Raw genomic sequence first — 18991 nt, 5'->3', positions numbered from 1 at the left:
TGGCATCGGACCGAGGCTCTGCATCTGTCCTCGTGCTCCTAGACCTTAGTGCTGCTTTTGATACCATCGATCACCACATTCTTTGGAGAGATTGGAAACCCAAATTGGTCTACACGGACATGTTCTGGCCTGGTTTAGGTCTTATCTGTCGGAAAGATATCAGTTTGTCTCTGTGAATGGTTTGTCCTCTGACAAATCAACTGTACATTTCGGTGTTCCTCAAGGTTCTGTTTTAGGACCACTATTGTTTTCACTATATATTTTACCTCTTGGGGATGTTATTCGAAAACATAATGTAAACTTTCACTGCTATGCGGATGACACACAGCTGTACATTTCAATGAAACATGGTGAAGCCTCAAAATTGCCCTCGCTAGAAGCATGTGTTTCAGACATAAGGAAGTGGATGGCTGCAAACTTTCTACTATTAAACTCGGACAAAACAGAGATGCTTGTTCTAGGTCCCAAGAAACAAAGAGATCTTCTGTTGAATCTGACAATTAATCTTAATGGTTGTACAGTCGTCTCAAATAAAACTGTGAAGGACCTCGGCGTTACTCTGACCCTGATCTCTCTTTGAAGAACATATCAAGACCATTTCGAGGACAGCTTTTTTCCATCTACGTAACATTGCAAAAATCAGAAACTTTCTGTCCAAAAATGATGCAGAAAAATTAATCCATGCTTTTGTCACTTCTAGGTTAGACTACTGCAATGCTCTATTTTCCGGCTACCCGGATAAAGCACTAAATAAACTTCAGTTAGTGCTAAATACGGCTGCTAGAATCCTGACTAGAACCAAAAATTTGATCATATTACTCCAGTGCTAGCCTCTCTACACTGGCTTCCTGTCAAAGCAAGGGCTGATTTCAAGGTTTTACTGCTAACCTACAAAGCATTACATGGGCTTGCTCCTACCTACCTCTCTGATTTGGTCCTGCCGTACATACCTACACGTACGCTACGGTCACAAGACGCAGGCCTCCTAATTGTCCCTAGAATTTCTAAGCAAACAGCTGGAGGCAGGGCTTTCTCCTATAGAGCTCCATTTTTATGGAACGGTCTGCCTACCCATGTCAGAGACGCAAACTCGGTCTCAACCTTTAAGTCTTTACTGAAGACTCATCTCTTCAGTGGGTCATGTGATTGAGTGTAGTCTGGCCCAGGAGTGGGAAGGTGAACGGAAAGGCTCTGGAGCAACGAACCGCCCTTGCTGTCTCTGCCTGGCCGGTTCCCCTCTTTCCACTGGGATTCTCTGCCTCTAGCCCTGTTACGGGGCTGAGTCACTGGCTTGCTGGGCTCTCTCGTGCCGTCCCTGGGGGTGCGTCACCTGGGTGGGTTGATTCACTGTTGTGGTCGGCCTGTCTGGGTTGCCCCCCTTGGGTTGTACCGTGGCGGAGATCTTTGTGGGCTATACTCGGCCTTGTCTCAGGATGGTAAGTTGGTGGTTGAAGATATCCCTCTAGTGGTGTGGGGGCTGTGCTTTGGCAAAGTGGGTGGGGTTATATCCTTCCTGTTTGGCCCTGTCCGGGGGTGTCCTCGGATGGGGCCACAGTGTCTCCTGACCCCTCCTGTCTCAGCCTCCAGTATTTATGCTGCAGTAGTTTGTGTCGGGGGGCTAGGGTCAGTTTGTTATATCTGGAGTACTTCTCCTGTCCTATTCGGTGTCCTGTGTGAATCTAAGTGTGCGTTCTCTAATTCTCTCCTTCTCTCTTTCTTTCTCTCTCTCGGAGGACCTGAGCCCTAGGACCATGCCCCAGGACTACCTGACATGATGACTCCTTGCTGTCCCCAGTCCACCTGGCCATGCTGCTGCTCCAGTTTCAACTGGCCTGGGCCCTAGGACCATGTCCCAGGACTACCTGACATGAGGACTCCTTGCTGTCCCCAGTCCACCTGGCCATGCTCCTGCTCCAGTTTCAACTGTTCTGCCTTACTATTATTCAACCATGCTGGTCATTTATGAACATTTTGAACATCTTGGCCACGTTCTGTTATAATCTCCACCCGGCACAGCCAGAAGAGGACTGGCCACCCCACATATGCTCTCTCTAATTCTCTCTTTCTTTCTCTCTCTCGGAGGACCTGAGCCCTAGGACCGTGCCCCAGGACTACCTGACATGATGGCTCCTTGCTGTCCCCAGTCCACCTGACTGTGCTGCTGCTCCAGTTTCAACTGTTCTGCCTTATTATTATTCGACCATGCTGGTCATTTATGAACATTTGAACATCTTGGTCATGTTCTGTTATAATCTCTACCCGGCACAGCCAGAAGAGGACTGGCCACCCCACATAGCCCGGTTCCTCTCTAGGTTTCTTCCTAGGTTTTGGCCTTTCTAGGGAGTTTTTCCTAGCCACCGTGCTTTTACACCTGCATTGTTTGCTGTTTGGGGTTTTAGGCTGGGTTTCTGTACAGCACTTTGAGATATCAGCTGATGTACGAAGGGCTATATAAATACATTTGATTTGATTTGATTTGATGTTATTTGCTACTCCCTATATATAGCCATGTTATTTGCTACTCCCTATATATAGCCATGTTATTTGCTACTCCCTATATATAGCCATGTTATTTGCTACTCCCTATATATAGCCATGTTATTTGCTACTCCCTATATATAGCCATGTTATTTGCTACTCCCTATATATAGCCATGTTATTTGCTACTCCCTATATATAGCCATGTTATTTGCTACTCCCTATATATAGCCATGTTATTTGCTACTCCCTATATATAGCCATGTTATTTTCTACTCCCTATATATAGCCATGCTATTTGCTACTCCCTATATATAGCCATGCTATTTGCTACTCCCTATATATAGCCATGCTATTTGCTACTCCCTATATATAGCCATGCTATTTGCTACTCCCTATATATAGCCATGTTATTTGCTACTCCCTATATATAGCCATGCTATTTGCTACTCCCTATATATAGCCATGCTATTTGCTACTCCCTATATATAGCCATGTTATTTGCTACTCCCTATATATAGCCATGCTATTTGCTACTCCCTATATATAGCCATGTTATTTGCTACTCCCTATATATAGCCATGCTATTTGCTACTCCCTATATATAGCCATGTTATTTGCTACTCCCTATATATAGCCATGCTATTTGCTACTCCCTATATATAGCCATGTTATTTGCTACTCCCTATATATAGCCATGTTATTTGCTACTCCCTATATATAGCCATGTTATTTGCTACTCCCTATATATAGCCATGTTATTTGCTACTCCCTATATATAGCCATGTTATTTGCTACTCCCTATATATAGCCATGTTATTTGCTACTCCCTATATATAGCCATGTTATTTGCTACTCCCTATATATAGCCATGTTATTTGCTACTCCCTATATATAGCCATGTTATTTGCTACTCCCTATATATAGCCATGTTATTTGCTACTCCCTATATATAGCCATGTTATTTGCTACTCCCTATATATAGCCATGTTATTTGCTACTCCCTATATATAGCCATGTTATTTGCTACTCCCTATATATAGTCATGTTATTTGCTACTCCCTATATATAGCCATGTTATTTGCTACTCCCTATATATAGCCATGTTATTTGCTACTCCCTATATATAGCCATGTTATTTGCTACTCCCTATATATAGCCATGTTATTTGCTACTCCCTATATATAGCCATGTTATTTGCTACTCCCTATATATAGCCATGTTATTTGCTACTCCCTATATATAGCCATGTTATTTGCTACTCCCTATATATAGCCATGTTATTTGCTACTCCCTATATATAGCCATGTTATTTGCTACTCCCTATATATAGCCATGTTATTTGCTACTCCCTATATATAGCCATGTTATTTGCTACTCCCTATATATAGCCATGTTATTTGCTACTCCCTATATATAGCCATGTTATTTGCTACTCCCTATATATAGCCATGTTATTTGCTACTCCCTATATATAGCCATGTTATTTGCTACTCCCTATATATAGCCATGTTATTTGCTACTCCCTATATATAGCCATGTTATTTGCTACTCCCTATATATAGCCATGTTATTTGCTACTCCCTATATATAGCCATGTTATTTGCTACTCCCTATATATAGCCATGTTATTTGCTACTCCCTATATATAGCCATGTTATTTGCTACTCCCTATATATAGCCATGCTATTTGCTACTCCCTATATATAGCCATGTTATTTGCTACTCCCTATATATAGCCATGTTATTTGCTACTCCCTGTATATAGTCATGTTATTTGCTACTCCCTATATATAGCCATGTTATTTGCTACACCCTATATATAGTCATGCTATTTGCTACTCCCTGTATATAGCCATGTTATTTGCTACTCCCTATATATAGTCATGTTATTTGCTACTCCCTATATATAGCCATGTTATTTGCTACTCCCTGTATATAGTCATGTTATTTGCTACTCCCTATATATAGCCATGTTATTTGCTACTCCCTATATATAGTCATGCTATTTGCTACTCCCTGTATATAGCCATGTTATTTGCTACTCCCTATATATAGCCATGTTATTTGCTACTCCCTATATATAGCCATGTTATTTGCTACTCCCTGTATATAGTCATGTTATTTGCTACTCCCTATATATAGCCATGTTATTTGCTACACCCTATATATAGTCATGCTATTTGCTACTCCCTGTATATAGCCATGTTATTTGCTACTCCCTATATATAGTCATGTTATTTGCTACTCCCTATATATAGCCATGTTATTTGCTACTCCCTGTATATAGTCATGTTATTTGCTACTCCCTATACATAGCCATGTTATTTGCTACTCCCTATATATAGTCATGCTATTTGCTACTCCCTGTATATAGCCATGTTATTTGCTACTCCCTATATATAGCCATGTTATTTGCTACTCCCTGTATATATAGCCATGTTATTTGCTACTCCCTATATATAGCCATGTTATTTGCTACTCCCTATATATATAGCCATGTTATTTGCTACTCCCTGTATATAGCCATGTTATTTGCTACTCCCTATATATAGCCATGTTATTTGCTACTCCCTATATATATAGCCATGTTATTTGCTACTCCCTGTATATAGCCATGTTATTTGCTACTCCCTGTATATAGCCATGTTATTTTCTACTCCCTGTATATAGCCATGTTATTTGCTACTCCCTATATATAGCCATGTTATTTGCTACTCCCTATATATATAGCCATGTTATTTGCTACTCCCTGTATATAGCCATGTTATTTTCTACTCCCTGTATATAGCCATGTTATTTGCTACTCCCTATATATAGCCATGTTATTTGCTACTCCCTATATATAGCCATGTTATTTGCTACTCCCTATATATAGCCATGTTATTTGCTACTCCCTATATATATATATAGCCATGTTATTTGCTACTCCCTATATATATATATAGCCATGTTATTTGCTACTCCCTGTATATAGCCATGTTATTTTCTACTCCCTGTATATAGCCATGTTATTTTCTACTCCCTGTATATAGCCATGTTATTTGCTACTCCCTGTATATAGATAGCCATGTTATTTGCTACTCCCTATATATATAGCCATGTTATTTGCTACTCCCTATATATATAGCCATGTTATTTGCTACTCCCTATATATATATAGCCATGTTATTTGCTACTCCCTATATATATATAGCCATGTTATTTGCTACTCCCTGTATATAGCCATGTTATTTTCTACTCCCTGTATATAGCCATGTTATTTGCTACTCCCTGTATATAGATAGCCATGTTATTTGCTACTCCCTATATATAGCCATGTTATTTGCTACTCCCTATATATATAGCCATGTTATTTGCTACTCCCTATATATATATAGCCATGTTATTTGCTACTCCCTGTATATAGCCATGTTATTTTCTACTCCCTGTATATAGCCATGTTATTTGCTACTCCCTGTATATAGATAGCCATGTTATTTGCTACTCCCTATATATAGCCATGTTATTTGCTACTCCCTATATATAGCCATGTTATTTGCTACTCCCTATATATAGCCATGTTATTTGCTACTCCCTATATATAGCCATGTTATTTGCTACTCCCTATATATAGCCATGTTATTTGCTACTCCCTATATATAGCCATGTTATTTGCTACTCCCTATATATAGCCATGTTATTTGCTACTCCCTATATATAGCCATGTTATTTGCTACTCCCTATATATATAGCCATGTTATTTGCTACTCCCTATATATATAGCCATGTTATTTGCTACTCCCTATATATATATAGCCATGTTATTTGCTACTCCCTATATATATATAGCCATGTTATTTGCTACTCCCTGTATATAGCCATGTTATTTTCTACTCCCTGTATATAGCCATGTTATTTGCTACTCCCTGTATATAGATAGCCATGTTATTTGCTACTCCCTATATATATAGCCATGTTATTTGCTACTCCCTATATATATAGCCATGTTATTTGCTACTCCCTATATATATATAGCCATGTTATTTGCTACTCCCTGTATATAGCCATGTTATTTTCTACTCCCTGTATATAGCCATGTTATTTGCTACTCCCTGTATATAGCCATGTTATTTGCTACTCCCTATATATAGCCATGTTATTTGCTACTCCCTATATATAGCCATGTTATTTGCTACTCCCTATATATAGCCATGTTATTTGCTACTCCCTATATATAGCCATGTTATTTGCTACTCCCTATATATAGCCATGTTATTTGCTACTCCCTATATATAGCCATGTTATTTGCTACTCCCTGTATATAGTCATGTTATTTGCTACTCCCTATATATAGCCATGTTATTTGCTACACCCTATATATAGTCATGCTATTTGCTACTCCCTGTATATAGCCATGTTATTTGCTACTCCCTATATATAGTCATGTTATTTGCTACTCCCTATATATAGCCATGTTATTTGCTACTCCCTGTATATAGTCATGTTATTTGCTACTCCCTATACATAGCCATGTTATTTGCTACTCCCTATATATAGTCATGCTATTTGCTACTCCCTGTATATAGCCATGTTATTTGCTACTCCCTATATATAGCCATGTTATTTGCTACTCCCTGTATATAGCCATGTTATTTGCTACTCCCTATATATAGCCATGTTATTTGCTACTCCCTATATATAGCCATGTTATTTGCTACTCCCTGTATATAGCCATGTTATTTGCTACTCCCTATATATAGCCATGTTATTTGCTACTCCCTATATATATAGCCATGTTATTTGCTACTCCCTGTATATAGCCATGTTATTTGCTACTCCCTGTATATAGCCATGTTATTTTCTACTCCCTGTATATAGCCATGTTATTTGCTACTCCCTATATATATAGCCATGTTATTTGCTACTCCCTGTATATAGCCATGTTATTTTCTACTCCCTGTATATAGCCATGTTATTTGCTACTCCCTATATATAGCCATGTTATTTGCTACTCCCTATATATAGCCATGTTATTTGCTACTCCCTATATATAGCCATGTTATTTGCTACTCCCTATATATATAGCCATGTTATTTGCTACTCCCTATATATATATAGCCATGTTATTTGCTACTCCCTGTATATAGCCATGTTATTTTCTACTCCCTGTATATAGCCATGTTATTTGCTACTCCCTGTATATAGATAGCCATGTTATTTGCTACTCCCTATATAGATAGCCATGTTATTTGCTACTCCCTATATATATAGCCATGTTATTTGCTACTCCCTATATATATAGCCATGTTATTTGCTACTCCCTATATATATAGCCATGTTATTTGCTACTCCCTGTATATAGCCATGTTATTTGCTACTCCCTATATATAGCCATGTTATTTGCTACTCCCTATATATAGCCATGTTATTTGCTATTCTCCCTGTATATAGCCATGTTATTTGCTACTCCCTGTATATAGCCATGTTATTTTCTACTCCCTGTATATAGCCATGTTATTTGCTACTCCCTATATATAGCCATGTTATTTGCTACTCCCTATATATATAGCCATGTTATTTGCTACTCCCTGTATATAGCCATGTTATTTTCTACTCCCTGTATATAGCCATGTTATTTGCTACTCCCTATATATAGCCATGTTATTTGCTACTCCCTATATATAGCCATGTTATTTGCTACTCCCTATATATAGCCATGTTATTTGCTACTCCCTATATATATAGCCATGTTATTTGCTACTCCCTATATATATATATATATAGCCATGTTATTTGCTACTCCCTGTATATAGCCATGTTATTTTCTACTCCCTGTATATAGCCATGTTATTTTCTACTCCCTGTATATAGCCATGTTATTTGCTACTCCCTGTATATAGATAGCCATGTTATTTGCTACTCCCTATATATATAGCCATGTTATTTGCTACTCCCTATATATATAGCCATGTTATTTGCTACTCCCTATATATATATAGCCATGTTATTTGCTACTCCCTATATATATATAGCCATGTTATTTGCTACTCCCTGTATATAGCCATGTTATTTTCTACTCCCTGTATATAGCCATGTTATTTGCTACTCCCTGTATATAGATAGCCATGTTATTTGCTACTCCCTATATATATAGCCATGTTATTTGCTACTCCCTATATATATAGCCATGTTATTTGCTACTCCCTATATATATATAGCCATGTTATTTGCTACTCCCTGTATATAGCCATGTTATTTTCTACTCCCTGTATATAGCCATGTTATTTGCTACTCCCTGTATATAGATAGCCATGTTATTTGCTACTCCCTATATATAGCCATGTTATTTGCTACTCCCTATATATAGCCATGTTATTTGCTACTCCCTATATATAGCCATGTTATTTGCTACTCCCTATATATAGCCATGTTATTTGCTACTCCCTATATATAGCCATGTTATTTGCTACTCCCTATATATAGCCATGTTATTTGCTACTCCCTATATATAGCCATGTTATTTGCTACTCCCTATATATAGCCATGTTATTTGCTACTCCCTATATATAGCCATGTTATTTGCTACTCCCTATATATATAGCCATGTTATTTGCTACTCCCTATATATATAGCCATGTTATTTGCTACTCCCTATATATATATAGCCATGTTATTTGCTACTCCCTATATATATATAGCCATGTTATTTGCTACTCCCTGTATATAGCCATGTTATTTTCTACTCCCTGTATATAGCCATGTTATTTGCTACTCCCTGTATATAGATAGCCATGTTATTTGCTACTCCCTATATATATAGCCATGTTATTTGCTACTCCCTATATATATATAGCCATGTTATTTGCTACTCCCTATATATATATATAGCCATGTTATTTGCTACTCCCTATATATATATAGCCATGTTATTTTCTACTCCCTGTATATAGATAGCCATGTTATTTGCTACTCCCTGTATATAGATAGCCATGTTATTTGCTACTCCCTATATATAGCCATGTTATTTGCTACTCCCTATATATAGCCATGTTATTTGCTACTCCCTATATATAGCCATGTTATTTGCTACTCCCTATATATAGCCATGTTATTTGCTACTCCCTATATATAGCCATGTTATTTGCTACTCCCTATATATAGCCATGTTATTTGCTACTCCCTATATATAGCCATGTTATTTGCTACTCCCTATATATAGCCATGTTATTTGCTACTCCCTATATATAGCCATGTTATTTGCTACTCCCTATATATAGCCATGTTATTTGCTACTCCCTATATATAGCCATGTTATTTGCTACTCCCTATATATAGCCATGTTATTTGCTACTCCCTATATATAGCCATGTTATTTGCTACTCCCTATATATAGCCATGTTATTTTCTACTCCCTATATATAGCCATGTTATTTTCTACTCCCTATATATAGCCATGTTATTTTCTACTCCCTATATATAGCCATGTTATTTGCTACTCCCTATATATAGCCATGCTATTTGCTACTCCCTATATATAGCCATGTTATTTGCTACTCCCTATATATAGCCATGTTATTTGCTACTCCCTATATATAGCCATGTTATTTGCTACTCCCTATATATAGTCATGCTATTTGCTACTCCCTGTATATAGCCATGTTATTTGCTACTCCCTATATATAGCCATGTTATTTGCTACTCCCTATATATAGCCATGTTATTTGCTACTCCCTGTATATAGTCATGTTATTTGCTACTCCCTATATATAGCCATGTTATTTGCTACACCCTATATATAGTCATGCTATTTGCTACTCCCTGTATATAGCCATGTTATTTGCTACTCCCTATATATAGTCATGTTATTTGCTACTCCCTATATATAGCCATGTTATTTGCTACTCCTGTATATAGTCATGTTATTTGCTACTCCCTATACATAGCCATGTTATTTGCTACTCCCTATATATAGTCATGCTATTTGCTACTCCCTGTATATAGCCATGTTATTTGCTACTCCCTATATATAGCCATGTTATTTGCTACTCCCTGTATATAGCCATGTTATTTGCTACTCCCTATATATAGCCATGTTATTTGCTACTCCCTATATATATAGCCATGTTATTTGCTACTCCCTGTATATAGCCATGTTATTTGCTACTCCCTATATATAGCCATGTTATTTGCTACTCCCTATATATATAGCCATGTTATTTGCTACTCCTGTATATAGCCATGTTATTTGCTACTCCCTGTATATAGCCATGTTATTTTCTACTCCCTGTATATAGCCATGTTATTTGCTACTCCCTATATATAGCCATGTTATTTGCTACTCCCTATATATATAGCCATGTTATTTGCTACTCCCTGTATATAGCCATGTTATTTTCTACTCCCTGTATATAGCCATGTTATTTGCTACTCCCTATATATAGCCATGTTATTTGCTACTCCCTATATATAGCCATGTTATTTGCTACTCCCTATATATAGCCATGTTATTTGCTACTCCCTATATATATATATAGCCATGTTATTTGCTACTCCCTATATATATATATAGCCATGTTATTTGCTACTCCCTGTATATAGCCATGTTATTTTCTACTCCCTGTATATAGCCATGTTATTTTCTACTCCCTGTATATAGCCATGTTATTTGCTACTCCCTGTATATAGATAGCCATGTTATTTGCTACTCCCTATATATATAGCCATGTTATTTGCTACTCCCTATATATATATAGCCATGTTATTTGCTACTCCCTATATATATATAGCCATGTTATTTGCTACTCCCTGTATATAGCCATGTTATTTTCTACTCCCTGTATATAGCCATGTTATTTGCTACTCCCTGTATATAGATAGCCATGTTATTTGCTACTCCCTATATATATAGCCATGTTATTTGCTACTCCCTATATATATAGCCATGTTATTTGCTACTCCCTATATATATAGCCATGTTATTTGCTACTCCCTATATATATATAGCCATGTTATTTGCTACTCCCTATATATATATAGCCATGTTATTTGCTACTCCCTATATATATATAGCCATGTTATTTTCTACTCCCTGTATATAGATAGCCATGTTATTTGCTACTCCCTGTATATAGATAGCCATGTTATTTGCTACTCCCTATATATAGCCATGTTATTTGCTACTCCCTATATATAGCCATGTTATTTGCTACTCCCTATATATAGCCATGTTATTTGCTACTCCCTATATATAGCCATGTTATTTGCTACTCCCTATATATAGCCATGTTATTTGCTACTCCCTATATATAGCCATGTTATTTGCTACTCCCTATATATAGCCATGTTATTTGCTACTCCCTATATATAGCCATGTTATTTGCTACTCCTATATATAGCCATGTTATTTGCTACTCCCTATATATAGCCATGTTATTTGCTACTCCCTATATATAGCCATGTTATTTGCTACTCCCTATATATAGCCATGTTATTTGCTACTCCCTATATATAGCCATGTTATTTGCTACTCCCTATATATAGTCATGTTATTTGCTACTCCCTATATATAGCCATGTTATTTGCTACTCCCTATATATAGTCATGCTATTTGCTACTCCCTGTATATAGCCATGTTATTTGCTACTCCCTATATATAGCCATGTTATTTGCTACTCCCTGTATATAGCCATGTTATTTGCTACTCCCTATATATAGCCATGTTATTTGCTACTCCCTGTATATAGCCATGTTATTTGCTACTCCCTATATATAGCCATGTTATTTGCTACTCCCTATATATATAGCCATGTTATTTGTTACTCCCTGTATATAGCCATGTTATTTGCTACTCCCTGTATATAGCCATGTTATTTGCTACTCCCTATATATAGCCATGTTATTTGCTACTCCCTATATATATAGCCATGTTATTTGCTACTCCCTGTATATAGCCATGTTATTTTCTACTCCCTGTATATAGCCATGTTATTTTCTACTCCCTGTATATAGCCATGTTATTTGCTACTCCCTATATATAGCCATGTTATTTGCTACTCCCTATATATAGCCATGTTATTTGCTACTCCCTATATATATAGCCATGTTATTTGCTACTCCCTATATATATATAGCCGTGTTATTTGCTACTCCCTATATATATATAGCCATGTTATTTGCTACTCCCTGTATATAGCCATGTTATTTTCTACTCCCTGTATATAGCCATGTTATTTTCTAATCCCTGTATATAGCCATGTTATTTGCTACTCCCTGTATATAGATAGCCATGTTATTTGCTACTCCCTATATATAGCCATGTTATTTGCTACTCCCTATATATATATAGCCATGTTATTTGCTACTCCCTATATATATATAGCCATGTTATTTGCTACTCCCTGTATATAGCCATGTTATTTTCTACTCCCTGTATATAGCCATGTTATTTTCTACTCCCTGTGTATAGCCATGTTATTTGCTACTCCCTATATATAGCCAAGTTATTTTCTACTCCCTGTGTATAGATAGCCATGTTATTTTCTACTCCCTGTATATAGCCATGTTATTTTCTACTCCCTGTATATAGCCATGTTATTTTCTACTCCCTGTATATAGCCATGTTATTTTCTACTCCCTGTGTATAGCCAAGTTATTTTTACTGGTCATTGTTATTCAATCTCATTCACCATTTTTTATCTTTATCATTGTTGAAAAAGGCCCCGTAAGCATTTCACTGTTAGTCTACACCTGTTGTTTACGAAGCATGTGACAATTCATTTTTTTTTTTAAAGTTAGGCCCCCACCGCCACACAACAAGCAATTAACTTTGTTCACAGTCACAGCAATCAGTCAACCAAAAGGTAACTAACACTGATTGCGAAGCCATGGTAAAAGTCATGATGATGATAATGAATTGCTCCCCAGAGCGTTTCTCATTAGGTCCCCAAGCAGTGCGCTGAAGTGTTTTTCTATTGACCTTGGTTGCTCCCTAACTGGGTAGCCATGGTAAACAGACAGTTTTGTTTTCAGGTAAGAAAACAGCTAGAAGGCCAAAAGAAAGATCATTGTTTAACCTGAAACAAACTGAGTTTAAGACTGAATACTGTCATCTTGGCTGTAGCCAAAAAGTGACTAAGAAGAATTGTTTCGACAGAATTGTATATATGGATTATATTAAGAATACAATCTGGATACCATTCTTCCTAGTCATGGACTGTATCCTTTGAATACAGTATCTGCAAACAATTATTCTGAGTCACGTATCATATCATGGCTGTTGGCTGTGGCGCTTACTGTTTTACTGTGGCCGTCTTTCCCCACTCCACATAGAACCCCACCACTGTAGGAGAAGCTGAGGACAACAAGAAGCACAAGTCATGAACAGAGTGAATATCAGTCCTTAAAGCGAATGTGTGTGTGTTGTATTATACTGTATATGCGTGTGGTTAACTCAATGAGGACAATGGGACAGGAACACACAGGGGAAAGTCAAATGTGAAGAGGAGTTACATAAGAGGGGAGATGTGAGGTGAAGAGGTGTGTGCGTTTACATGTGAAGGGTCACCTTAGTGAGGTCAGCAAGTGAGCATGGGTCTTGTGGCTGAGCATGTGCATTTGTGGTTGTGTGTGAACGGTCACCTCAACGAGGACAGTGAGTGAGCGTGGGTCTTGAACATGGCCAAGCAGTTGGCCTTGAGGTAGTTCCAAACCCGCACCACACTCTGAATGCCGGTCTGGGCCGAGGCCAGCACTGTACTGTTCCCATTGAACGTGAGAGCAGACACCTGACAGCACACAGAGACAACACACCGTGAGGTGACATTGATGCCACCTTGACAGTGATGAAATGCAGCACTAGTGTCAAAAAAGACCATGGAACTCTCATTACCTGCTGTGGCATCTCATTCAAAACCTGTTATAGTACAACGTCTACAGCACCACCCAGGCCAAGTATTTGAAGTGGCATGGCCTACTATGACAACAGCGGCGCTATATGTGAGTGTGTGTTGTGTGTGTATTCAGGATATTTCATTAAACTGTGTGTTACACCTTATCAGTGTGGCCGATGAAGAACCTCTGCTGTCCGGAGGAGATCTTCATGGAGACGATGATGGCGTGACAGGGATACACCACCGTATCCCCAGACTTAGTCCATAGAGCCTAAAGGGAGAGCGGTAGTAGATTTGGTATTTATAAACCGAGTAGTTTGAATCCTGGGTGCTGATTGGCTGAAAGTCGTGGTATATCAGACATTATAAACTGGGTGGTTCAAGCCCTGAGTGCCGATTGACTGAAAGCCGCGATATATCACACCGTATACTACGGGTATGACAAAATGTACATTTTTACTGCTCTAATTACGTTGGTAGCCAGTTTATAATAGCAATAAAGCACCTCGAGTCTTTGTGGTATACGGCCAATATAGGGCTGTATCCAGGCACTCTGCGTTGTGCATAAGAACAGTCCTTAGCTGTGGTATATTGGCCAAATACCACACCCCCTCAGGCCTTACTTCTTAAATATACAGTACTTGTGTATATGATATATAATTTTGTCATATATGATCTCACAGAGAGAGAGAAACTCATATCTGATATTATATCTGTAACATATAAAAATGGTATGATATCTAATATACGGCAACGATGGATCATAAGTTTTCCTTTACTTATTTCACATGACGTACAGGACTTTATAACCCCCCTTTTCTATCTTGTCTCATCGCTGCAACTCCTCAACTGGCTCAGGAGAGGCGAAGGTCGAGCCATGCGTCTGCCGAAACATGAACCGCCAAACCACGCTTCTTAACACCTGCCCGCTTAACCAATGTGTCGGAAGAAACAGCGTTCAACTGATGACCGAAGTCAGCCTGCAGGCACCAGGCCAGCCATAGGGAGTCGCTAGAGTGCGATGAACCAAGTCAAGCCCCCCCAGCCAAACCCTCCCCTAACCCAGACTACGCTGGTCCAATTGTGCGCCACCCTATGGAACTCCCGGTCACGGCCGGTTGTGACACAGCCTGAGATCGAACCAGTCTGTAGTGACGCCTCAAGCACTGCGACGCAGTGCCTTAGACCGCTGCGCCACTCGTGAGGCCCCCGTGTGAAAACATATCCCATAGCGTAAACAAACACAGTGCCACCTTGAGACTTACACATTTCATAGTGGCTCCCCCAAAACCAATGATTCTGTTGAGCCTGAGGATGGGGTCAGGATGCAGCTTCTGAGTAGACAGAAACAGGATTCACACCAATAACTGTATGGGTTCACACAATATTCTGTACAATATCATTGTACGGAAACTAACAAAGTCGTCAGGTGTTTCAAAATCTGAAATCAATCTCTTTTTTCTTGTATTTTCTTACCCGCTGTTGGGATTCCTTGGCTATGGGAAGAGTGACAGGTCTTGAGACTGCTGTACAAACAATCTGGAAATGCAAAGAGACGAATGTGGAATCCTTCAACAGTACAGAAACAAAGCAGTGTGTAGGAGCAGGGAAAGCACAGGAAGTGGCTTTGTGAAAGAGGTCTGTTACATGAAGGTGGAGTGTAAATTGAGAGGTGTGTGTGTGTAAGTGCTAAATGGTGCGTCTCACTTCCTCTACGTCACTGTCGTCTCTGTGGGTGTTGATGTCATCCTCGGTGTGGGCGTAAACGTGCACGCCCCCATCGTCCGTGCACGGTATCCTGACAGCCGAGCGGTGCGACCTGGAGGTCCTCGACCCCTGACCTTTTCCCAGGTTGTCGCCAGGGCAATGCCAGTTGTCCTGTGATGTGTCTTGGCCGTTCAGGCCAGATGTGACCACTCCCAGCCCAGCAATACTGGACGTCTCCAGAGTGGTGCGCTGCCTTGGTTGCTGGGGGAGGAAACGGCACATCAGGTTATGACAATGCGAAATACAGCCGTTTGTAATTGTACACAGAACAGACAGTCTGACACAGACAGTATACAGAAAATGGGATGACCACAGATATACACATATACTTAGAGCATGAAAATACAATTTCAGACACAAAGAACACACACACACAAACCAACCAACCACCCACCCAGGCTATTGTCTTACTAGTTTGGGGGTGGTGATCTGCTGGATGAGTGACACTCTGTCTTGCACTGGTTTGCTGATGTTCACATTGCGAGACATCTCTCTCGTGGGACTCCTCTCTGCTGGGGAACATGCTGGGGCAAGACAACAATAACGTGCTGTTACCACAGAATTTGTACTGTGCAATTAATGTTTTCATTCTACTGTAATTATACACTAACATAGTAATCACGGCATTTGTCACAATTGCTGCTTAGGCACATCTATTCTTAACTTCATAGGAATTAGAAGTAAATCAAACATTCATAGGTGTTATAGTGCTGTCCACTTACTAGATACAGAGCTGGGATAGCCTTTCTGAATGGAGTCAAAGGGCATCTTGGCTCCGTCTGATGGAAACCTGTTAGAATAAACAAAGTAGCAGCTCAAAAGTTTTAAACATAAGAAGCAGTTGAAAGGCAAGTTGACACTTCAATACCGACTGAAACTAGAAAATGTGCATAGCGTCAGCAATTGATTTGAACTGTGACAGCAGCTCGATTCACCCTGTCTACGGTAACTGGATAGCAGTTCATTAGGGCATACCGGTGCAAAAAGTTTGAAAATGTTATTTAACAGACAACGAAAACAAGCAGTTATTTTTGGACAAGTCCAGGTAGTCGCTCGCTTTTTCAATTAAGTTTTCTCCCATTTGAATACCACCCTGGTGAGGCCACCCACCTGATGTAGTCATAGAGGTCATGCCAGCTGCCTCCCTTGGGCACAGGGAAGGACATCTCCCTAGGCATGGGGCCTGTGCCCAAAGATGACGCCAACCCGGCCTGCTTTGCCTCATTGAAGGACACTCCTGGAGGGAAATGAACAAAGGATAAAAAGATGAGGAAGTATATTGAAGAATATTGAAGAGATAGATTAGCCTTGGAGCCGGGCTAGAACCTTGAGGGAGGCACAATGAATGAACACAATTGATTGCACCCCCACACAGCCTGGTCAATTGCACCGTGGTTGAATTGAATAATTATTTTTGAAATAAAAGTAAGTACTTCAAACTCAAGAGATGGCCATGAATAAGTAAGTTCTGCTGTTTTTGAAAAATGTCAAGTACAAAAAAATGCACTTCTATTCAGGAAATGGTCTGAAATAAATCAGGTTGAAGGTTCAGCTGTTAAACATTTTATAAACTAAAAAAAATATGCCAAACTAAGGAAATGGTCTTGTAAATAGGCTTAGCTGAAGGATTCTCTGCATTTGAACTATTTCTATAAAAATGCATAGATAAGGCCCAGGCTTTTGAACATCCTGAAGAAAATGAGCCCTTAACCTAAATATATTTTTGTTTAACTATGTGGTCGCTATACACCCACCGGACAGTTTATTAGGTACACCACCCCGTTCATGAAAATGGATTGCTCCTACAGACAGTGAGTCAACGTGGCCGTGGCTTGCTATATAAAGCAGGCAGACTGGCATCGAGGCATTCAGTTACTGTTCGATTTAACGTTTGAACGGGCAAACAAACAGACAAATAAACAACAAATAGCAGCACAACAGCGGAGTGGAGAACGGCATCTCGAAACGCACAACTCGTCGATCCTTGTCACAGATGGTGTGGTCATTGTCACGAATATTACCGAAGGTGACTCCCCTTTTTGTTCGGGTGGCGCTCGGCGGTCGTCGTCGCCGGTCTACTAGCTATCACCGATCCGTTGTTCTGTGTTCCTTTGGTTTTGTCTGATTGGTATCACCTGTTTCTTGTTTGGTTGTTCGGGTGGGGTTATATATAGTTTGTTCAGCCCGCTTCTGTTTCGTGCGGGCTTGTTCGTCTGTTCTGTGTTTGAGTGTATTTTGTTTGTATTTTGGGTTTCGCGCTGTCCGTTAATATTTCTGTTAATTTGTTTTCCTACTTTTGTTCATATTATTTTTCCTGGACATTAAAGCGTGTTTTTTCCCCACATCTTTTGCTCTCTGCGCCTGACTCCACACCTCCTCACTCATTTGTCGGAACAGTCATCTGCTGTAAAAACCAGAGTTCCACTCCTATCAGCTAAAAACAAGAAGAAGCGGCTAGAGTGGGCACACGATCACCAACACTAGACAATTAAGGAGTGGAAAAATATTGCCTAGAAAATGACAGCGAGTTCAGTTTACTTGAGAGCCCTGCTCAGTCCTCAGACCTAAACCCAATAGGGCATATTTGGGATGAAATGGAAAGGGCTGTTCGCAGCATGAATGTATTGCCGTCCAATCCGCAACAACTGCGTGATGCCTTCACGCCAGCATGGACTAAAATCCGTGTGGAATGTTTCTGACATCTTGTAGAGTGCCTCAAAAAATTCTGGCTGTTCTGGAGGCAAAGGTAGGTACGCCCCAGTACTAGATGGGTGTACCTAATAAGCTGGCTGGTGAGTGAATATTTCTACACTGACTGGGGTCTTAAGTGCAGTGCTCTGTTCACAACCACGCTGGCCTTGAAAGCTCCCCAGTCC

General features: G+C 39.4%; 1 protein-coding gene across 1 annotated transcript in view; it reads right to left on the bottom strand.

Annotated features, from left to right (window-relative positions):
• Positions 1 to 18991, bottom strand: part of wdr90 (WD repeat domain 90) — a 72271-nt gene that overhangs the window by 44996 nt on the left and 8284 nt on the right. The window contains exons 6-14 of the mRNA XM_035748359.2: positions 17226 to 17352; positions 16838 to 16905; positions 16527 to 16639; positions 16056 to 16316; positions 15825 to 15887; positions 15614 to 15682; positions 14509 to 14619; positions 14098 to 14243; positions 13753 to 13810 (exon numbers count right to left, since the gene is read on the bottom strand). Of these exons, the coding sequence (XP_035604252.1) occupies positions 13753 to 13810; positions 14098 to 14243; positions 14509 to 14619; positions 15614 to 15682; positions 15825 to 15887; positions 16056 to 16316; positions 16527 to 16639; positions 16838 to 16905; positions 17226 to 17352 (1016 nt within the window). The remainder of the gene's footprint in view (positions 1 to 13752; positions 13811 to 14097; positions 14244 to 14508; positions 14620 to 15613; positions 15683 to 15824; positions 15888 to 16055; positions 16317 to 16526; positions 16640 to 16837; positions 16906 to 17225; positions 17353 to 18991) is intronic.

The sequence above is a fragment of the Oncorhynchus keta genome, chromosome 3 (assembly GCF_023373465.1).
Source record: "Oncorhynchus keta strain PuntledgeMale-10-30-2019 chromosome 3, Oket_V2, whole genome shotgun sequence".
Lineage (NCBI taxonomy): Eukaryota > Metazoa > Chordata > Actinopteri > Salmoniformes > Salmonidae > Oncorhynchus > Oncorhynchus keta.
This window is presented reverse-complemented; position numbering and strand designations above follow the sequence as displayed.